This window comes from Lacerta agilis, chromosome 9 (genome assembly GCF_009819535.1).
Source record: "Lacerta agilis isolate rLacAgi1 chromosome 9, rLacAgi1.pri, whole genome shotgun sequence".
Lineage (NCBI taxonomy): Eukaryota > Metazoa > Chordata > Lepidosauria > Squamata > Lacertidae > Lacerta > Lacerta agilis.
Window position 1 is genome coordinate 68,042,898 of NC_046320.1, and position 23,166 is coordinate 68,066,063.

Here is a 23,166-nt window from a genome sequence, read left to right on the forward strand (position 1 = left end):
GCCCCACTCACCTCACCAGAGTGTTTGTTGTGGGGGAGGAACGGAAAGGAGAATGTTAGCCGCTTTGAGACTCCTTCGGGTAGTGATAAAGCGGGATATCAAATCCAAACTCTCTTCTTCTTCTTCTTCTTCTTCTTCTTCTTCTTCTTCTTCTTCTTCTTCTTTTCTGCTCTTATGTATATAATAAGTTATATGGGTGATAAAGACTGCATCATCTGTTGGTGAAAGTTTTAGAAACCGCCGTGCATTTCATTGAGGCCTAGTGCGTCTACAAACCCTTCTCCGTTTCCAGCTTGCTCTCTGACGTAGGCAAATTCCGTTTTATCTTGCCTCCCATTGTTTCTACTCTAAGCCATGATAATAATAAGAATAAGAATCGTTCTATTTATGGCTGAACCGTGCCTGTGCTTATTGGCCAGACTCCAAAGGAGTTTCTTCCAGGTGTGCCCAATGGAAGTCTTGACTCTACATTTCCCCCTTTCTGGAGCAGTAGACGCTCAACCCTTATCACAAACCGCTTATGGGACTCCCTCCAATTTCAAATGTCATGCCATCTGGCACGGGCACCTCCTTTTCAAAGAACGGCAAGCCCGGGCTCCCTTGGATGTGGTTGCACAGTTCATCAGCTCCAGTTCATGATATACTCGTACCGTGGATCCCGAACGGCCTGGAAGTCGGATGTTTTGGTTCCCGAACACCGCAAACCCGGAAGTGATTGTTCCTGTTTGCGAACGTTCTTTTGGAACCCGGACGTCCGACGGGGCTTCCGAAGCTTTTGATTGGCTGCAGGAGCTTCCTGCAGCCAATCAGAAGCTGCGATTTGGTTTTCGGAACGTTTTGGAAGCCGAATGGACTTCCAGAACGTATTCCGTTCGACTTCCAAGGTACTACTGTATAGAGAAGCTTCCTTAGCTTCAGCCTTGCGGCAACCTGAAGCCTTCCTGATGTTTGGGACTGCAAATTTGACTAGCCATAGCAGGCACGGTTTTGTTGGCTTGGGCTGGTGAGAATTGCAAAAATCATAGCTGTCACCCTTCCCTTTTTTGCGGGAAATTCCCCTATCAGTACTATAGTCTATAGTACAGTATAGTACTGATAGGGGAATTTCCTGCAAAAAAGGGGAAGGTTGACAGCTATGCCCAAAATACCCGGAGGGCAGCAGGTTGAACGAGGCTGGTCTGCTGTTATGGACTGGCTGGATGCAGAAGAATGGTGGTGGGATGACGATGAGTGGTCAGAGGGAGAAGAGGGAGCAGACTGGGAAGAGAAGGTGTCAGAAGAGGCGACAGGGTTTAGTGAGCAGGAAGAGGCTGTGCCAGACGGCAGTCCAGAAACAGAGACAGAAGCAGAGGCTGGAGAGGAGGCAGGGAGTCAAGAGGCAGAGATGCGTCAGGCTGCTGAAGATGAAGCCAGGCACTTTCCCGCTCTTGCTGCAACCAGCTTACCTCCCCCCGGTGTCCCAGGACACAGAGGAATGAAGAGGGCAGAGCAAAGAGAGACAAGACATCAGCTTCTGAGGAAGAGAAGGGCAGGTGAGAGGAGGCTTTAGCCTAGTTGCCACTGAGGTGGCCAGCCTGTGCTTGGGCTGTACCCGCTCAGGCTGCAGTTAGGAGCTTGCATGTTGGACTTCTCTGCATGCAGAAAAGTAGCACATCATGGAGAAAGAGCCCTGACAGGCTCTCTTTCTATGTGCATGGAATGTGTATGAAGAAGCAACCAACTTTGTGAGCCTATACTGCACTTCCGAATAGTAGTACTTAGACGTAGGTTAACAAACCTGAGGGAGAAGGAAATGCGGGGAAGGGAACTGGCGGAGGCGAGGAAATCTTGCATCGGTTCGGAAACAGGCAACGTAATCTTTGGCTGCTTGCCTCTAGTCATGTATCTTAATGCTTAAATGTGGAGTTGGAAACTGGGTCAGTCATGTCTAATGGTCATTACGGCCTCTAAAATATCCTGCACAGCAGCTTCCTTTGTTAAAAATAGGATGGACTGTGGCTTTGCGGAAGGTGCATGCGGAATGTGCATCCCACGTTCTGCAGGCGGCATGTCCCAGGTTCAGTTCCTGGCATCTCCTGCTACCTGATCCTTCTGGTAGGCAATGCCAAACACCTGTGTCCCAAGGCTGTGGGGATCGGCTGACAGACTAGGCTAGGGGGAACCAATGTGAAAGTCAGTGGTTCCCAACTAAGTACTGCAGACCACTCACTTTTCAAAAACCAAGCCATGGGCCCCCTACTTTGGAAAACGTTGATATCTATGGTAGCGGGACCCCCTGGGTGGGTTATGTCCCCCAATTGGGACCACTGCTCTAGATGTTGTCGACTCTAGCTCCCATCACCCCCGGCCACTGGTCATGCTGCCTGAGGCTGATGGAAATTACAGGTGAAACTCGAAAAATTAGAATATCGTGGAAAGGTTCATTTCTTTCAGTAATTCAACTTAAAAGGCGAAACTAATATATGAGATAGACTCGTGACATGCAAAGCGAGATATGTCAAGCCTTTGTTTGTTATAATAGTGATGATTATGGCGTACAGCTGATGAGAACCCCAAATTAACAATCTCAACTTTGGGGTTTTCATCAGCTGTACGCCATAATCATTACAATTATAACAAGCAAAGGCTTGACATATCTCGCTTTGCATGTCATGAGTCTACCTCATATATTAAACTCCGGTAGCTGATGAAGACAATTGCTTACATAAATGGACTTTTCCACGATATTCTAATTTTCCGAGTTTCACCTGTATAGTTCATTAGCACCTTGGGGGAGGGTGCCATTTTGGCTACTCCTGGCGTAGGTTGCATTGGGTTGGAATGATGGGGCAATGGCTTGTCTTGTCAGCTTCCTGTGCTCCTAAGGCATTTGGGTGTTACCTAAACAGCCTCTAAAGGAGCGTCTCCACCCCCATTGTTCAGCCCAGACACTGAGCTCCTCCTCTGAGGGCCTTCTGGCGGTTCCCTCACTGCGAGAAGTCAAGTTACAGGGAACCAGGGAGAGGGCCTTCTCGGTAGTGGTGCCCGCTCTGTGGAACGCCCTCCCACCAGATGTCAAAGAGAAAAACAACTATATAGAGTGGGGGAAATTTAAATTGTATTTAAAAGATTATTGTAAGATTGAAAATTAGATATATTCTGAGGACAAGATAGGCTGTAGTGTTGAAGTTAGTTGATTTTGATGTAAGTTGATAAGGGTTAGGATAAGAGATAGATTTAATTAACTAGATAATGATATAATATAAGTTAAGAGATAAGTGATATTAATGGATAAGTTGTTGTTAGAATTAGAATAGAATTATTATATTCTGGAAGTTACGAAAAGGGTATTCACAAGGGACGCAGAAGGAGGAGATACCAGGAAGTCCCACCAAGATGTGAGGAAATATCAATTTATTTTTTAAAGAAGTAATAAGTTGTTATTTTTGTTGTGTTTTTACGTTTGTTGTTATTGTTGTGTTATGTTGTTGTTGTTTTTTGCTATGTTAAAAAATTTAATAAATATTTTTTTTAAAAAAAAAGAAAAACAACTATACAACCTTTAGAGGATACCTGTAGGCAGCCCTGTATAGAGAAGATTTTAATGTTTAATTTTTATTATGTTTTTGTATATGCTGGAAGCATTTATTTATTTATTTATTTATTCATTCATTCATTCATTCTGCCCCCAGACACACAGTTTTGTAGAAGAGTTGTGCTTGGGCCCTGCTTAAGAGTTCCCCCCAGGCAGGCCCATGCAGAGCTTGTCTGAGGCCAGAGATGGGAGTCTTGTTGCAATAAAATTGTAAACTCAAACAGAAAAGCAGCCGTTCGGGTTACATAAGAGGGCAAGGGAACTCGGATAAACCAGTTTATTTTGCAACATCTCCACCGCAATAGCCTGTACATAGCTGTTTATACACGAGAAGCTCAAAAGTTAGCAATCAACGTACCTGGCGACCTGCTCCAACAGACTCGCAGTCCTTGAGACATGCCACCTCAGCAGCGGCCCCTAATCTGGTTTAATTTCATCTATTATCTATCATCATCATAATCTTTTATTATTATTAATTACGGTAGCTTTTCGTTCACACAAATCGCAGAGCAGCTCACAAACGACAATCGCATAATAGAGCATCACAAATGCAACATAAATCACGTAGAATAATAAACAAGCCATCAGTAGCTCAGTTGGTTAGAGCGTGGGGATGATAATGCCAAGGTTGCAGGTTCGATCCCCGTATGGGACAGTTGCATATTCCTGCATTGCAACGGGTTGGCCCCGATGATCTTCAGGGTTCCTTCCAACTCTACAATTCTGATTCAGAAAACAAAGCCACTGTTTACAAAACTGCTGAAATCACAAGCTGAAGAGCACAGTTACGGCAGAAGTTCATATTGCTAGACTCACAAAGTACTGCATCATTCATAACCTGCAATGCAATATTAGCAACTTTAGGAAGCCAGCAACCAAAAATAAACCAAGCATTGCCGAAATCGTAAACTCACCATGACTCATAATCTTACACACCAGTTCATTAAAAGACACATGCGCCTAAATGCTCGTGGCAGCAGCTCCATTCTGAAGGTTCCTCAGGCTGGAGGGCGGGTTGAAAAGGCCGTTGTCTGATCTGACGCTACACGCTAGTATGCAGTAACACAGCCGCGGAGGAGGGGAGGGGAGAGACTCCATCAGGCTAGGCCTTCTTCCACCTGCCCTGCTCCACCCTCCGGCCCTAGGTAAAGGTAAAGGGACCCCTGACCATTAGGTACAGTCGTGGACGACTCTGGGGTTGCGGCGCTCATCTCGCGTTACTGGCCGAGGGAGCCGGCGTACAGCTTCCAGGTCATGTGGCCAGCATGACAAAGCCGCTTCTGGCGAACCAGAGCAGCGCACGGAAACGCCATTTACCTTCCCGCCGGAGCGGTACCTATTTATCTACTTGCACTTTGACGTGCTTTTGAACTGCTAGGTGGGCAGGAGCAGGGACTGAGCAACGGGAGCTCACCCCGTTGCGGGGATTCGAACAGCCGACCTTCTGATCAGCAAGCCCTAGGCTCTGTGGGTTAACCTCCGGTTCCTAGGAGTCCTCATTTGGAAGCTGTTCCTGAAGGAAGAACTGTGAGGGGAGAGACTCCCTCAGGCAAGGCCTCCTTCCACTCGCCTTGCCCCATCCTCTTGTCTCAAATTGCTTCTCAATTTGTATTGTACAGTATTTTATGTACTGTGGCTTGCCTTGTTTTATTGATTATAGTTTAGAAATTATTTATTGCAACTGTTGAGTGGATTTCTCTTTAACTTTTATATGTCATTATTATTTAATGTTATTTTTTAATGTAGGTTGCCTATTTTAAAGTTATGTTTTATTATCACATTTTTGTATTTCATTAGATTGTTATAAGATGCACATTTTTTTGTTTCTTCAGCTTGTAAACCGCCTTGAGTATTTTAAGATAGAAAGACAGTGTACAAATTAAAAATGATGATGATGATGGTGGTGGTTTTACCATCAAAGCCTTGCAGTGCATACAGACAGACAGGGCGTTTCGCCCATTAAGACCCCAGTCAGGTGGGAGGCAGGGGGCAATCTTGCACAACATTGTAAGTCCAGCAGGCCCCTGGCGGGGACCCGCAGCCAGCTTAGCTTTCCGAGGCCCAGAGCAAGTGTACCTGGCTGCCCCCACAGCCATCTGGTTTGCCACTGTAAGAACAGGATGCTGGACTTGAAGCTGCGGACGTTATTTCTCCCATAAAAATGACAAAACAAGAACAGCAAGGACTGGGTGGCAAACCCATTCCTCGCTGACACATTTGCTAAATACCCTGCGCAGGTTACGGAGATGAGGAGAAAGCAATTGCCAATATTTTCATTGCTTGCAAGCAACCTTTGTCCGCATGGCGGTATTTGTTTTATTTATAAGTGATTGTTCTGGTTTGCAAACGTTATTTTGGAACCCAAACGTCCGACGGGGCTTCCGTGGCTTCTGATTGGTGCAGTTTGGTTTTTCGAACGTTTTGGAAGTCAAACGGACTTCCGGGAATGGATTCCGCTCGACTTCTAAGGTACAACTGTACTGCAATTTCATTTTAAAAAATCAAATCAGTTCACAACAGCTATAATTGCACAAATACACGAATTTAATATTGCAGATCACCAGCTAACTGAAATTTTTATTGATTGTCTGCATAAGCCCAAAAGGTTTTCAGCAAATGTGCACAGGTTAACAATAGAATGTCTTGCTCTATATTATGCCCTGAATCCCAGTTTCTGGAAACTGCAGGAGAGGAGAGTGCTGGTTGGCCACTGCAGAGTGCTGGAGCAGAGATCCAGCGGGTCTCTCTCCCTATATTTTAGAAGGCGCTTTGCTGAAATCTCTGTTGGATGATCATTGCACTGGGCAAGTGTGCTTTCATGTCACTGTCAAATGAGCCTCACCAGCGATGATCCTACAGGAGGTCTTGGGGATTAAGCTAGGATAGAAAGGGTAAAAGGTAAAGGATCCCTGACGGTTAAGTCTAGTCGCAGACGACTCTCGGGTTGCGGCGCTCATCTTGCTTTACAGGCCGAGGGACCTGGCGTTTTTCCGCAGACAGTTTTTCCGGGTCATCTGGCACAACGGAACCCCAAAACCGGAGCAGCGCATGGAAACATCGTTTACCTCCCCACCCCCCAAGCGGTGCCTATTTATCTACTTTTTAAAAAAAGTATTTTATTGATTTTGATAGAAAATTACAAAAATATGTAACAATGGAGAGACAGTTCATCGTATAATGTTGCATAATATAATCAGGTTCAAAGTAGGATAGAGAGTTCATTAGTTGATTTTCGTTTCTATCGTATGTGTCAGCCCAAAGTACTTAGCTGTAGTTGACCATGTGTGGCTGGAGGTTTACAAACATTTTTGTCCTTGGTGGTCTGTGTAACGTACCATAAATCCTGAAATCTGTCCAACTCAGTTCCTTTTTGTAGCACCTTAAATCTGTGAGTTAGCTTTTCCATCAGTGGCAGATTACAAACCTTGTGGTACCAACAAAAAAATGATAACGGCAGGGATTTCCAGTTCTTGGTGATCTCTCCAGTTGATCTTAATAAGTAGTTGAGCTCGAATGAGAGGAGATGGCCCTTTGCAAACCCTGGTCCTCAGCTGTTTAGCACTCATAAATGGAGCAGTACTTTAGAGTTGGGCCTAGAAAACAGACCAGCAGCTGGTGAAACCCTTGCAACATGGGACCAATGTGCTCTCAGTAACTGGCTTTTAACTATTGTGTTTCAGACTGACTGACGTTTATAAATACTTCAAAGGGAGCCCCATTCTACTTGCACTTTTTGGCATGCTTTCGAACTGCTAGGTTGGCAGGAGCTGGGACCGTGCAAAGGGAGCTTACACCGTTGCGGGGATTCAAACTGCCGACCTTCTGATCGGCAAGTCCAAGAGGGCCACAGGGTTCTGTCTTGGGCCCAGTCTTATTCAACATCTTTATCAATGACCTGGATGATGGGCTTGAGGGCATCCTGATCAAGTTTGCAGATGACACCAAATTGGGAGGGGTGGCTAATACCCCAGAGGACAGGATCACACTTCAAAATGACTTTAACAGATTAGAGAACTGGGCCAAAGCAAACAAGATGAATTTTAACAGGGAGAAATGTAAAGTACTACACTTGGGCAAAAAAAATGAAAGGCACAAATACAGGATGGGTGACACCTGGCTTGAGAGCAGTACATGTGAAAAGGATCTAGGAGTCTTGGTAGACCATAAACTTGACATGAGTCAACAGTGTGATGCAGCAGCTAAAAAAGCCAATGCAATTCTGGGCTGCATCAATAGGAGTATAGCATCTAGATCAAGGGAAGTAATAGTACCACTGTATTCTGCTCTGGTCAGACCTCACCTGGAATACTGTGTCCAGTTCTGGGCACCACAGATCAAGAAGGATACTGACAAGCTGGAACGTGTCCAGAGGAGGGCAACCAAAATGGTCAAAGGCCTGGAAACGATGCCTTATGAGGAACGGCTTAGGGAGCTGGGTATGTTTAGCCTGGAGAAGAGAAGGTTAAGGGGTGATATGATATCCATGTTCATATATATAAAAGGATGTCATATAGAGGAGAGAGAAAGGTTGTTTTCTACTGTTCCAGAGAAGCGGACACGGGGCAATGGATTCAAACTACAAGAAAGAAGATTTCACCTAAACATTAGGAAGAACTTCCTGACAGTAAGAGCTGTCCGACAGTGGAATTTGCTGCCAAGGAGTGTGGTGGAGTCTCCTTCTTTGGAGGTCTTTAAGCGAAGGCTTGACAGCCATCTGTCAGGAATGCTTTGATGGTGTTTCCTGCTTGGCAGGGGGTTGGACTGGATGGCCCTTGTGGTCTCTTCCAACTCTAGGATTCTAAGAGGCTCAGTGGTTTAGACCACCACCCCACCCGTGTCCCTATGGAAAAGTTAGGTGGTCCCCAAGTCAGCTTGACCTAAGAGCCTCGAGCCTGGCTCTGTACCCAACTTGGTATATCTTTCCTGATTGATCAGAGGCTGATGCAGGACGCACTTCATCCTGTGTCCGTTCAGACAGCGATGACCCTGGTTTGAAGCAGATGTGCTTGTCAGTCAACAGCCCCTTCTTGCTTCGTCAGGGCTCTTGCTCTCTGTATTAATTTCCAGCCTCGTTGCAGCTGCCCATCCTTTCGCGGCCAGTGGGATTCGGGGTTAGTGGAGCTCGCTCTCTTTTGCCGCTTCTGTTGTTTTGCGCTTTGTCTTTGAGCCGTCGTTCTGTTTTTATTTTGTTTTCGAAACGCTGTCTCAATGTCCTCCTCCATTCAGATGTCCAGCTTGCTGTAAGTCGGACCTTTAAGCAAAGGCAGGGAGAGCCAACGGAAGAGGTTGAAGAAATTGTGTTTGGGGGGTCGAGAGGGTGCAGGAGGCTGACCCGAGGGTCCACCAGATCCAAATTCTGATAGAATCGAGGCTTGGTTAGGTGTCTGGATTTGAAGTGGTCGACTTTAAAAACGCAGGCTCTGCCATGTTTATTGTAACTGCAAAACACGTTTGGATTTTCATGCAAAAAAAAAGGGTGTGTGTGTTTGTGGGTCAGGTTTAACTTGGTGGTGCTACTGACTTTCTCACAGAATGGTGAATGCTTGAAAATGTTGTTCTCTTTATAACTGCATTTCCATTTGCGCCTATTTAGAAAGCGCAGTGCCTGTCTTCTTATATAGATATATAGATAAAACACATATTTCAGGTGGTTTTTGTACCATTTCCAATGCTAGCCTTTCCTGCTACTTGTATTTAATTTGGCTGGTTCAGTATTGCGTATCTTGAGATCGGGGTCGCCTGTCATCACTGGCGTGAGCCGAAATGTTAAAAAATGTGGACTAGGTGTGGGTAAAAAAAAAGCAGGTTTAAAATGAAATCTGGATTTATTTAGCTAAGTCATACTAAGAACTGAGCTCTTGAAATCAGTGGAATTGACTGACCTAAAGGATGTACTCAAGTGTGAGTTATTTGGGTACAGCCAAATATGCAAACACATTAAAAGTCTACACTTACAACTTCTTAAGGTATATCAAACAGATTGAATTTAAACTCTTAGATGTTTTTTAAAAGGAAGAGAAAACTAGTCTGCTAACCCTCTTAATGGAGTGCTTTCTGTTTTATAGGTAATTCTGAATTCTAGGTTGATTTTCCCCCATTTATCTCCAGGAGGGTTCTGTTGCCAAATCTGCAACAGGAGATGTGTTGGGCTGGCTTGCCCTAGGTTGTGTAACAGAAAGCTGGTGGATCTGTTTTCATCTGGCACTATCCTCTTGCAAGTGGAGGGCATCAAGGTTATAAAAATTGCAGGGTTTTCATGTTTGCTGGATCTGGCAATGATTTTTTGGCGAACCCTTGCAAAAGACTGCCCCCCCCCGCCCCCGTTGATGATGGAATTTTGGCTGGGGTTATCCTTGACTATCGATCGGAGAGCTTAATTCTCATTTTCATGAGAACCTTTCTGATGCACACTTCCATAAATAACATGCAAATCGAAGGGAAGCAATCTTCCGAAATATCAAGCTTCTCTGAATTTTGCAAAAAATAAAATTAAAAAAATTACTCAACTGGAAAACGTGTGTATAAAGGAGGAAGGCTACATATAAATGTATAAATTTGTAAAAAAAAAAAAAACATTAATTCATTATGCCAGGAGAGGTTGCTTTGGGGAAATGCGTGTAGTAGGCAAAATTGCATACAAAAGCACATAAATTTGAGGAAAAGCACACCAAACTCGTGACTTTTTACAGAATAAAATAGAAACCTTAAAGAAATGGCAGGAATGTGGTGACTGAGTATGATTGCAAAGGGGAAGGAACTGAAACAGAGATTTATCCACCCCTACCCCTGACCTATAGACTGTGGCCTTGGCTTACGAGTGTTCAGGCTTTGAGCTAATGTATGAATAAATGTACGTTTATTCTGGAGCCTCTGTTCTTGCGTCGGTGTGTAACCTGGCCACCTGGGACTATTGCTCCCATGCCACCTGGTTACCTGGTTTGCGTGGGTGCTTTTCGGCTCGTGAAAGGCTGCTTCTGAAATCACCACATCCACCTACAGTTGGAAATCTGACGGTGTGCAAGTCTGTGTGTGTTTGGGAAGCGAAACCGATTGTTCCGGCTGGGATTCTTGCGTATAAACGTTTTGACTTGTCGATTGCACATGCCCAGGTCGGTTATGTAATTCGGTAAGATGCAACGAGAAAGTAAGTGGATGTCATTGTGTTGCAATGGCGTCTTTGTTTATGTTTGATTTGGTCACACATCTCATTATTATTACTACTGTGTTTCTTTCCATGGGGTGGGTTTGGCAGAACTACTGTGTGCAAATGGAATTCAATTCATGCTTGTCTTGGGGGGGAAAAGTCAACGGTGAATACTTTTTTGCAACAGCATAACCTGTGTGCATTTTGGACACTCGCGCTTCCGTGCCAAATGGTTCCTTAAACCAAGTTTGCAGCTGCCAAAACAAAATGTCTAGTTGCCATTTTTTGGGCAAGACGGATCTCAAGTCTTCTTTTTCTAATGATAGACTGGCTATGTTTGATTATCAGTTGAAAATCTGGCTAGTTCAGATGACAACCTTGAGCCGGGTTAAGAGCTTTGAGAACTTGAAGAAAAGTCACTTGAACCAGGGACGGTCTACCTATATATTGTCCCGTTCCGACCTCTTTTTCTTAACGGTGACATGAATCATTCATAACGTAAGAATATTCCGCACAACTGTCAGCAGGGCAGTGGGGCAATTGTCGTAGACGTGCTGCAACAGCTAACTGTACCGTTGTTCACTGCTCCTGCTCAGGCTGCACAGAGAAAGCAATTTGGCTCCGGAAATTCATTCCAATTGCGCAGATAAAATGTAACGGATGGAATTTTACAGGGTGGGGTGTTAGTGTGTGAGAACAGTCCAGATCCAGGGATCCCCGGATGGTGGAGATGTCAGGCACCCTCCTGGCACCCAGCTGTCTTCTTCACTTTGCCGAAAGTGGTCAAAAGCCAGGTGAAGCCTGGTGCCTGGCTAATTTCAAACACTAGAAGTGTGGGTTGGTAAGGGACATACTGTACAACCATTGCTAACTTTATTGTAGCACTTTAAAAAAATGCATGGGAGCCTGTGTGGTGTAGTGGTTAAGAGCGGTAGACTCGTAATCTGGGGAACCGGGTTCGCGTATCCTCTCCTCCACATGCAGCTGCTGGGTGACCTTGGGCTAGTCCCACTTCTCTGAAGTCTCTCAGCCCCACTCACCTCACAGAGTGTTTGTTGTGGGGGAGGAAGGGAAAGGAGAATGTTAGCCGCTTTGAGACTCCTTCGCGTAGTGAAAAGCGGGATATCAAATCCAAACTCCTCTTCTTCTTCTTCTTCTTCTTCTTCTTCTTCTTCTTCTTCTTCTTCTTCTTCTTTTCCTCCCAGTCATCCAGAGCCACACTAAACTCTCCTGGTTTTTGAAGCCAAAACTGTTTTTGGCTGAGGTCCTTCTGAGCTGGAACTGAATGAATACTTCCATATTGAATCTTTGTGGTTGACCTAGAACCTCCTATTGAGACTTGCAAACTTGGGGGTGAATTCAAGTGAAGATTGGAGCAAAACGCTGTGAAGCGAATCAAGTGCAATGGTAGTTAAATTTCACGGCAGAACTTGGTGCTTTGATGATGGCAGCTCCTCGGAGCCGCACTGTTGCATCTGCAAAGCACGGTTGCAATTTGTTTGTTCCGGCACTCCTGCTCCGCTCGTGTGTAACGGCGCCGAGAGAGAAATCTGGATGCACGCAGACACCTTTCAAGGCTCTTTTTGGAATTAACTGCTGAGAGAGATAACTTGGAAGTGAAAAAGCGCTTGCTATGAGCTGTTTTCCGTGAATGCCCTAAGTCTTTTATCTATCCTCTTGTGGTTTATGTCTTGATGGCTTATAGAGCAGCTGTTCCCAAAACTTCTAATAGCTGAAGCACAATTGTCTGCCACCGCTAGATGAAAACACCACTCCTTGCAGCCAAAAGTTGTCTTATTTTTAAAATGTGTATCACTTTTCCCGCCCATGGATGAGAACATCCTCTGTCTTAGGAAAGGAGTATGCAGCTGCCCAGTCCTACTCTCTGATGAATGGCAGCGGCTGTCCAAAGCCTCAGGCAGAGAACTCCAACATCGGCCACCAGGTCCCTTTTAATTGGGGGTGTCAGGAAATGAACCTGGAGCTCAGCATGCCACATCCGTGTTGTTCCACAGAACCGTAGCATCTCCAGATTTCTGCACGAATCACTGATGTGGATATCCCTGCTGCTTAGAACAAGGCAAACCCAGGGCAGGAACTCATGCAGAGATGCAACAGCCAGTCTCCTCTGTGTGCATTCAATTCAGTGTGCCTGTTCTTGGTTGTAGAAAGTATTAAGGCGAGTTGTAGATCAAGCTAGGGAGTGGGAGACTGGAGCTAGGGAAGAAATTTCCCATGTAGTGGGCAGAGTTTGTAAAACCCCAGGCTATGAATGAAGGGTGCTCGGGGAAGACAGCCCAGCAGAGCTTCCCGGGGTGTTTGCATTGCTGCCCTTTGAATGATTTCTGAATTGCCTGGATCTGATGGTACGATGGCTACCTGGGACCTCCATCGTCAGAAAGAATGCCAGCCACTGGAGAACACCTGTGGCAGAAAGCTATTGCCTTCATGCCTTGCTTGGGGGCTTCGCAACAGCATTTCTTTGCCCACGGTGCAAAGCAGGATGCTTTGTTTACGTAGACCTTGGGTCTGATGCAGCGGAACCCTTCTTAAGCCCTGCTTAGCTTTCAAGTGTGAGAAGAGAAGACTCCCTAGAAAAGACCCTGATGTTGGGAAAGATGGAGGGCACAAGGAGAAGGGGACGACCGAGGACGAGATGGTTGGACAGTGTTCTCGAAGCGACTAGCATGAGTTTGGCCAAACTGCGGGAGGCAGTGAAAGATAGGCGTGCCTGGCGTGCTCTGGTCCATGGGGTCACGAAGAGTCGGACACGACTGAACAACAGAAGCTTGCGAGTGAAGCAAAATCCCGTTTTCATTGGGGCTGAAAATCCTGAATCATTTAATCATGAGTGACTCTCTCCTGCCTCTTCTCCCATACCTCTCGAGACAGCATGCATGGAAGATCTTGGGTGGCCTCCCCCCCCCCCCAGGCATTGACCAAGATCACAGACCTGGGTGCCTTTGGTCTGTAGACTTGCAACCGGATCGTCATGGAATGCCGAGACCCTGCTGTGTTGCCAGGTGCCAAGAACGTTCTCCTGGCATGTTTTCTCCTAAGAACTTGCCCCTATGACGCTGGTGAGGTTCTCAAGCTACCCCATACTATGGCAGGAATTCACCTTGGGCGCATGCTAGCACATCTCCCCTTCTTCCCCAGCCTTCCTCATTTATTTAAGCCAGGCAGCTGCATGGGGATCCCAGAAGCTATACTGCGGTCGTGTGTGTTTGTTGCGTGCCAGTAATTTCAAAGCAGTGCAATAGGTCATTCACTGCCCTAACTGCTGCTATATAGAATCATAGATCATAGAATCATAGAATCATAGAGTTGGAAGAGACCACAAGGGCCATCCAGTCCAACCCCCTGCCAAGCAGGAAACACCATCAAAGCATTCCTGACAGATGGAATATATGTCTTGGGTCGCATCTGATTTCCTCCAAATAAGCAGTCGCGGAGTCTGTGCGTTGCCTGAGGTCTACACACACATTTCACAACGATCTTTCGTCCACAACATCTCCCGTTCCGTATACAGTGGTGCCTTGGTTGTCGAACAGCTTGGCTCCCAAACAAATTGGCTCCGGAAGTAAGTGTTCCGGTTTGCGAATGTTTTTTTGGAAGCCAAACATCCAACACGGCTTCCGCGGCTTCCGATTGAGTACAAGAAGCTCTGCTGCCAATTGGAGGCCGCACCTTGGTTTTCAAATGGTTACGGCAGTCGAACAGACTCCCGGAATGGATTAAGTTCGAGAACCAAGGTTGTTGTTTAGTCGTGTCCGACTCTTCGTGACCCCATGAACCAGAGCATGCCAGGCACTCCTGTCTTCCACTGCCTCCCGCAGTTTGGTCAGACTCATGTTGCTCGCTTCAAGAACACTGTCCAACCATCTCGTCCTCTGTCATCTCCTTCTCCTTGTGCCCTCCATCTTTCCCAACATCAGGGTCTTTTCCAGGGAGTCTTCTCTTCTCATGAGGTGGCCAAAGTATTGGAGCCTCAGCTTCAGGATGTGTCCTTCCAGTGAGAATCAAGGTTGTTGTTTTTCAGTCGTTCAGTCATGTCCGACTCTTCGTGACCCTATGGACCAGAGCACGCCAGGCACGCCTATCCTTCACTGCCTCTCGCAGTTTGGCCAGACTCATGCTAGTAGTTTCAAGAACACTGTCCAACCATCTCATCCTCTGTCGTCCCCTTCTCCTTGTGCCCTCCATCTTTCCCAACATCAGGGTCTTTTCTAGGGAGTCTTCTCTGCTCATGAGGTGGCCAAAGTACTGGAGTCTCAACTTCAGGATCTGTCCTTCTAGTGAGCACTCAGGGCCGATTTCCTTGAGAATGGATAGGTTTGATCTTCTTGCAGTCCATGGGACTCTCAAGAGTCTCCTCCAGCACCATAATTCAAAAGCATCAATTCTTCGGCGATCAGCCTTCTTTATGATCCAGCTCTCACTTCCGTACATTACTACTGGGAAAACCATAGCTTTAACTATACGGACCTTTGTCAGCAAGGTGATATCTTTGCTTTTTAAGATGCTGTCCAAGGTATGATGAGATGAGAACCAAGGTACCACTGTATAAACATCAAGATAGAGATTATTGCAGCCTCCCCCAGACTACTGCAGCCCTCCCAGGTGCAAAGTTAAGAGAGAAGCCTGTCTGAAATCCCTGCGAATCAGTACATACAATGCACCAAGTTAGTATTAAGACCACTTCGTATGTTCCTGTTGTCTCCAGCCACCAGCAGGGACTGATGGATGTCCAGCGTCCCCTGGAAGGAGCCGTGCAGGATGACGAAAGGGTAATTCTTTAGCTGTGGATTGTTACGCAGTAGGATCCTTTTGGCGCAGTTGATCATGGGAACATTTGTGTGTGGCAGGCTAGCAGGGTGTGTGCGTTGTTTTGGTTTTTGCTGCAAAGTCCTCTTTTTTTAAAAAAAAAATGTTGGCAGAAGAATGAAGGCTTCTAATTCCTTATAATGAGATCAAGGGCTTAGTGGCTTAAAATGCTTAGAAAATTGCGGAGATTATCTTAGTTCCCCTCGCCCCCTCCCTTGTCAAATATGACAGTGCAGTATTGCCCATGCAAACGAAAAGCCCATGTTGTGCAAATTCTGCTCGCCTGCGGTGAGTCGGTTCCCCCACCCTCCCTGGCGAGCGGAAAATAGCAAATCCGTAATGGTACCCTCCACCCACTCAGCTGTACGCTGGGGAAGGAGGCGAAGTCCTCCGGTGCTGCGAATGTGAATCCTGCCCGGGGCTTTGCTTTGGAAAGGGTTTGGAAGCCAGGCTTTGCGGTCTCCTCCATTCTTCCTGGACGCATCATGGGCTGCAAACTGCAGACACTTCTCTGTTGCAGCTGCACAGGAAGCAAACATATGTTGTCACTGAATTGCGTAAACGGAGCAAAGGGAAGCCTTGAAGAGAGGGGTGGGGCCTTTTGTTCGCTTGCGAAGTTTATATGTCACTTTTCTGATGGTACCAGTCTCCAAGGTAGTTCACGATCAATCAATCAATCAAATCTTTATTACGGTCGTAGACCAGCATAAGGAGGGTGGGGTGCAACCATTTAAAATCTGTAAAACGTTTTGGAAAGCTAAAATTATTAAAACAGAAGGTATATATAAAAGACTAAAAGAAGGGTTGGGAGCATTAAACGGAGGATGTGGAAGAGCATGTTTTGTGGCACAGGTCATCAGAGGTAGTTAATGAAACATCAAAGCATAATCCAGATAGCAGGTTAAAGTTGATTGTATTCTGTTATAGGCCATCAAAACAGCTATGCGGGAGCACTTGGAAGAACCCTAAGAAGCAATAGTTAACAGCAGTTAAAGGGGGGAAATTATTATTATTATTATTATTATTATTATTATTATTATTATTATTATTATTATTATTATTATACCAGGGCAGTGTACAACATTAAGAACACATTTTACAGAGCACAAAAATAAAAACATAAAGCATAATAATAAAATAATCATGATAACAGTCCCCCCTCCAGCTTTAATGTACACATCAAATCAAATTACTTTTCCTTTTAAAAGGACAGAAGTTGCCTGTTATATATATATTAAAAAAAACTGTGAAAGCATCAGTTAGCTCTTTCTTGGGGGAGGAAATGTCAGAAATACTGAATCTGTAAGGGTTCCACCCCCTTCTTTCTTTTTGTCCAAATATTGCACTGCTGGAAAAAGGATTTCTCAATCGAGATTTCGTGTTCCTCTTTGAGAAGCATGACTTGTATGCATGTCCCCAAAGGCAGAAGCTGGACTGCATCGAGCCCAGAATGGAGATCTCCTGCGGTTTACTACAAAGGGCATCCTGAGCAGGGAGAGAGTAAAAGGGAAAGTTCATGCATGTATTCAGTGACTGCACACGAGGATACTAACCGTTGCAAAACTCTTTTTCAGCGGGTCTTGCCTCATGAGGTAGTTGCGGAGACTGAAGCTCCCCACCTCCCCAGAGCTGGCTATGTCTCCTCCTATTCTGGCTCTTTCCCAAGCAATCTGAGACTGCGTCTTCTTGTTAATAATAATAATAATAATAATAATAATAATAATAATAATAATATATTTATACCCCACCCATCTGGCTGGGTTTCCCCAGCCACTCTGGGCAGCTCCCAACTGAATATTAAAAATACAACACAGCATTAAACATTAAAATCTTCCTTAAGCAGGGCTGCCTTCAGATGTCTTTTGAAAGTAAGATAGTTTATTTCCTTGGCATATGATGGGAGGGCGTTCCACAGGGCAGGCACCACCACCGAAAAGGCCCTCTGCCTGGTTCCCTGTAACCTCGCTTCTTGCAGGGAGGGAAACGCCAGAAGGCCCTCGGAGCTGGACCTCAGTGTCCAGGCTGAACGATGGGGGTGGAGACACTCCAGGTATACTGGGCCGAGGCCATTTAGGGCTTTAAAGGTCAGCACCAACACTTTGAATTGTGCTCGGAAACATCCTGGGAGCCAATGTAGGTCTTACAGGACCGGTGTTCTATGGTCTCAGCAGCCGCTCCCAGTCACCAGTCTAGGTGCCTCATTCTGGATTAGTTGTGGTTTCCGGGTCACCTTCACAGGTAGCCCCATGTAGAGCGAATTGCAGTAGTCCAAGCGGGAGATAACCAGAGCATGCACCACTCTGGGCAGACAGTCCATGGGCAGGTAGGGTCTCAGCCTGCGTATCAGATGGAGCTGATAGACAGCTGCCCTGGACACAGAATTAACCTGCGCCTTCATGGACAGCTGTGAGTCCAAAATGACTCCCAGGCTGCTTACCTGGTCCTTCAGGGGCACAGTTACCCCATTCAGGACCAGGGTGTCCTCCATACCAGCCCTCCCCTTGTCCCCCAAGAGCAGTCCTTCTGTCTTGTCAGGATTCAACCTCAATCTGTTATCCACCATCCATCCTCCAACCGCCTCCAGACACTCATACAGGACCCTCACTGCCCTCATTGGTTATTATTTAAAAGAGAGGTAGAGCTTTTGCTGCTCCCACTTCATGCTTCTCCGGGTTCTTGGAAACCAGGGGAAGGGTAGACCTTATTGTGCCAGGATGGGGAGACAGCCATGCCTCTTAACCACCTTTGGCCTCCCCCATGCCCCTCTCCTGCTTCGGCTTCTGCCTCTGCTTTTGGAGTTATTAACAAAAACACCTCCACAGATTTGGTTGAGCGTCAGGCCTAAGGAGCAGAGCGGCTCATTCCCAGTGGTCTTACTCCATGAAAATCAGTTGCCAAGACTGAAATTCCAGACACCTGCTCACAGCCATCTCCTCCTCTCCAGGGCTTTCCCCCAAGCAATCAGAGACCGCACCTGCATGCAGACAACCTCTCCTCCACCCTTTTCATGCCTCTTCTGGTTCTGGGAGAGAAGTGGGGAAGGGTGCTAGTTGCAGCAGAATGGGGGGACACCACTCCTCTGCATCCACCCAGTCTATTACATCCCATCACCCCCCTAGCCAGCATGACGGGCAGTCACAGATGAAGGAAGTTGTAGCCCCACACGATCTGGAGGGTGCCATGTTGGACCATCCTTGTTGTAGCCAGTGCAGAACTAGTTGGGCCACTGGTCTGCTGTGGAATAAGACAACATCCAAGTTTATTGTGGAGATTGTGTGTACTCTCCTAAACTTCCCCATCAAAATGCAGAATCTTGCTGGCTAGCGAATGGGGGCGGGGCAGGAATCAAACCTGTCTGTCTTGTTTGATTTTTATTCTCAGTGTCATAATCTTGGCTCTGACTGTACTGCTAGGTGTTTCTCATTGGCAGAGGAAGGGAAACCATTCCTGCTGCCCAGGATTTTCTTAGGCATGTGGCGTGTGGGGTTTTCGAAACGATACGTAACAATGAAGGAGTCACGTTTTCAAACATGCAATGTTCTCTTTTGTAGACAGGCTTGTGCAAAGTCATCTGTAACCCTGCCAACAATAGCTAGCATGACAGTATTTTTAGCGAGCTTGTTCCACGAGTTCGGTTTACAGTCTCAAATGTGTCAGTCTTGCTGGAGCTGAGATGCCTCTCTGATTCAAGGCAACTCTTTTATTTTATATATATCTATAATAAAAGTTGGGACAAGGGTGGCGCTGTGGGTTAAACCACAGAGCCTAGGGCTTGTTGATCAGAAGATCTGCGGTTCGAATCCCTGCGACGGGGTGAGCTCCCATTGCTCGGTCCCAGCTCCTGCCCACCTAGCAGTTCGAAAGCACGTCAAAGTGCAAGTAGATAAATAGGTACCGCTCTGGTGGGAAGGTAAACAGCGTTTCCATGCGCTGTTCTGGTTCGCCAGAAGCGGCTTAGTCATGCTGGCCACATGACCCGGAAGCTGTGCGCCGGCTCCCTCGGCCAGTAAAGCGAGATGAGCGCCGCAACCCCAGAGTCATTCGCAACGGGACCTAATGGTCAGGTGTCCCATGTTTGGGCAACACCTGCCCAAGCAAAAAGTTGCAGAATAGAATCGCAGAATCATATAATTGTGGAGTTGGAAAGGGACCCCCAGGAGTCATCTAGTCCCACCACCTGCAGTGCAGGAATCTCAACTATAACAGGGTTCCACTCTGAAGGTTGACCGAAAGAACTGTTCCACAGTAGATGGACCTTCATTGGAGGCTATATGAGAAAATAAAATATTAAGCGCAACGTTAAAAAGAAAAAAAGGAAAGTGCAAAAATTAGACTGGACATTGCAGGCACGAAGTCTCCATGTAGACTCTTGCTCCAAGATGGAGACTGCAGGCAGAATCAGGCCTCTGGCCGGTGCTGCAAATATCAGGTTGCACCTAGAATTCTTGGAACAAGAAGCAGTGGCTGATCCCCATTTCTGAAAATATAAAGGCTGGCTGTGGTTCAGAACCTTCCATGTAACTCGAGACCTTCAGCGCCAGAGAGTAATAATTCAGTCGGCGTTTATTCACTTTTTCGGTGCTGCTTTGTTTTCCGAAATACACGCCGCAGCGCGAGGGCCAGGGGTGGGCTTGTCACCCGAGAGCGATCGCTAATTGACTGCACCCCATTTCCGTCCTCATTGAGTGTTGCCAGCCCGGAAGGTGGGGAATGCCAAGAATTGCGGCGTTGATTTTTGTCCGTCGTCTTCCCATTACTCCCGTCAAATCAAAGTACAAGTCTGTCAAGCTGTTATTACAACAAAAGAGAAGGCCAAAGAGATAATGCTAATGGTTTAAATAATATGTTCAGCAAATAAAATCAAGATTATGAGAATAGCAAATATATTCCAACTACACTGTTTATCTAAACAGAATGATATAGGTAAAGGATCCCTGGATGGTTAAGTCAAATCAGATTTCACTTTGGATTGTGGCAAGGGTGGATAAAAATCATTTTTGGGGGGTTTTTTGTAATGGATTTTTAAAAGTTAAAATCTGATTTTTTTTATTTAAATCAGATTTTTAAAATAAAAAGCTTTTGGAGGAAAAATCTTTCTAAATATAGTTTTCTATTTAAGTTACATTATAGTCCAAAGGCTATTCATCAGGAAATAAGGATTTGTTTTAAGTTTTTCATGTGTGCTAAAACTCAGTCTGTTTTTTAATAAAAAAAACAAACGTTTAACTACATCAATTAACAAACATGGATACATATGCTATAATGTTATTGCTTTAGTTAAGTAAATTGTTTAAATTGTTATTAAGGAAATGATTATTTTTCTCCTTCCAATAAAGTACAGCAGAAAAGTTATCCAAATATAGTTAACTTGTTAAACCTCACAATAATTTCATAATTTTCTGTCTATGTATTTCTAATAGTATAACCAAACCAGTAATTTTTGATGTAACTGTAAAAACTACTTTGAAAATTTATTATTCCAAAAATGAAACCTTAAGTGTAAATATTAAGATTATACCAACAAGAACGAGTCTTTTTTTAAAAAAAGATTTAAATCAAGTCTTCCTGACTAGTGATTTTAATCGTGATTTTAATCATGATTTTAATCATGATTTTAATCATGATTTTAATTGATTTGATTTAAATCAAATCCACCCTGGGTGTGGCATTCATCTCACTTTTCAGGCTGAGGGAGCTGGCGTTTGTCCACAGACAGCTTTCTGGGTCATGTGGCCAGCAGGACTAAACCGCTTCTGGCGCAACGGGACACTGTGATGGAAACCAGAGGGCACGGAAACACTGTTTACCTTCCCACCAGAGCGGTACCTATTTATCTACTTGCACTTTGACATGCTTTTGAACTGCTAGGTTGGCAGGAGCTGGGACAGAGCAATGGGAGCTCATCCCGTCGCGGGGATTCGAACCGCCGACCTTCCGACCGGCAAGCCCAAGAGGCTCAGTGGTTTAGACCACAGCGCCACCCGCTTCCCTGCGGTGATATATGTGTGGCCTTGCATGCTCATTTTCAATTTGCAAAAAAACTATTTTTTTGTATGGCGCCACAATCCATCATGTGATTCTCCTCCAAGCAGTGCAGTCCACAAAGCAGATGATTACCTCCTCCTCCGCAGTTTTGTGAGATTTTGGCCGTGGTAAAAAGCAGTTCTGCAATAAAGTTTTATTTTAGAGACGGCCTGTTCTAAGGCATCTGCAGCCTGTGTTTCAAAAGCTTGTGCTTCTCCTTGACTGCAGATGCACGCAATGTCTTGACCTTTTTAAATTCTCCGGCATGTTAGTTGCTAAATCTTGCAGCTGGCGCAGCAAATCCCATTCTGCCTTCCATCATTTCAAATTTCTGGTGACATTTAAACACTGTTGAGGGAGCACCAGCCTTCCCCAACCCGGTGCCCTCCAGATGTTGTGGGCTGCGATTCCTTTCAGCCTCATCCAGCACATTTCTGGTGGGAGCCGTGGTCCAAAACATCTGGAATGCACCAGGTTGCAGAGGCGGATGCAGGATGTATGCCAGGGATGGAATTGAAAGTAGCGAGAAGGAGATGGAGCTGTCAGTGCGAGAATCTCGGCTCACCTTATAGAACTATTTCTAGGGGCTGTCCCCCCCCCCAGTGGGATCTATTGATATTATTACTACTATCATCATCTATACTGCTTTATATTTTAAATGAAGATATCTCAAAATGGTTTTCAAAGCATCAATCCAAAACAAAACTAATTCATGCTTCAATGAAAATGTTTCAGATCCTTTTCTGAGTGATATTTTGCTTTCCCGAGTCGCCACGTGGCCGCAGTTGCGCTCACGCCAGCTGCAAAATGCGCCTGGCTAATTTCAAACAGGGTGGTGTTCAACTTAAGGTTTGCTCGGGGTGAACCCGCTGAAATCCATTGACGTGGCTTAGTTAGGTGCGTCGATTCCTGTAGGTGTTGCTCCGAGCAAAACTTAGCTGAACGCAACCCTATTCAATGTTCATTTAACCCACTTGCGCTGGAAGCTCGATGCTCTCACATGCCCTAGCAGGCATTGTACGATGCTGAACACCTTGCCGGCGGCCTGGTGCTGAGTTCCTTTTGGGAAGCGGGAGTCCAGGCTCCATCGCCTGCTTGGGTGCAAGCAAGGCCAGTGGGTGACCTGCTGGGCCGAGTTGTCCTTCTGTCATTCGTACCTAATTTGCAGGCTCGTTGGGAGGCTTGGATGGTGGTAAAAATAGCAGAACGCTCTGTACCACTAATGACACACTGCAGAAGTACCTCCTGAAGTGAATGAAGACCTTGTTTCAAACACCTCAAGGGACATCGATTAGTCACCCTTGGTCAAGTTCTGCACGCGGGAAAGATTCTGCGCCTTGTGTCGATTCTTCGTCATCTGTGCTGTGTTGTGTTGTGTTTGCCATTGTGTATTGTTGTCGTCTGCGTAATTCTCCTTGGCTTTGTTTATTCACGGCAAAATGTTCTGGAAGGTGCTGGCACCTCGCCCCCTGACCTCTGAAAGTCAACAGCCGCTTCTTAAATTGCACCGGACGTTCCCCACGCATTCTTCATGCGTATCTGGGCTACCGTAAGAGTTAGGAACTTCCTATTTGAGACAAAGCAGGGTTGCCAGGAA

General features: G+C 45.8%; 1 protein-coding gene across 2 annotated transcripts in view; it reads left to right on the forward strand.

Annotated features, from left to right (window-relative positions):
- Window positions 1-23,166, forward strand: part of RNF24 (ring finger protein 24) — an 85,026-nt gene that overhangs the window by 16,171 nt on the left and 45,689 nt on the right. Inside the window, exon 1 of one of the 2 annotated variants that reach the window (XM_033160964.1) lies at window positions 8,698-8,814. The exons of the other annotated variant lie outside the window; for it this stretch is intronic. Coding sequence (XP_033016855.1) covers window positions 8,783-8,814 — 32 coding nt within the window. The 5' untranslated portion in view covers window positions 8,698-8,782. Of the gene's footprint in view, window positions 1-8,697; window positions 8,815-23,166 lie in introns of those variants that run through there. 2 annotated transcript variants of the gene reach the window in all.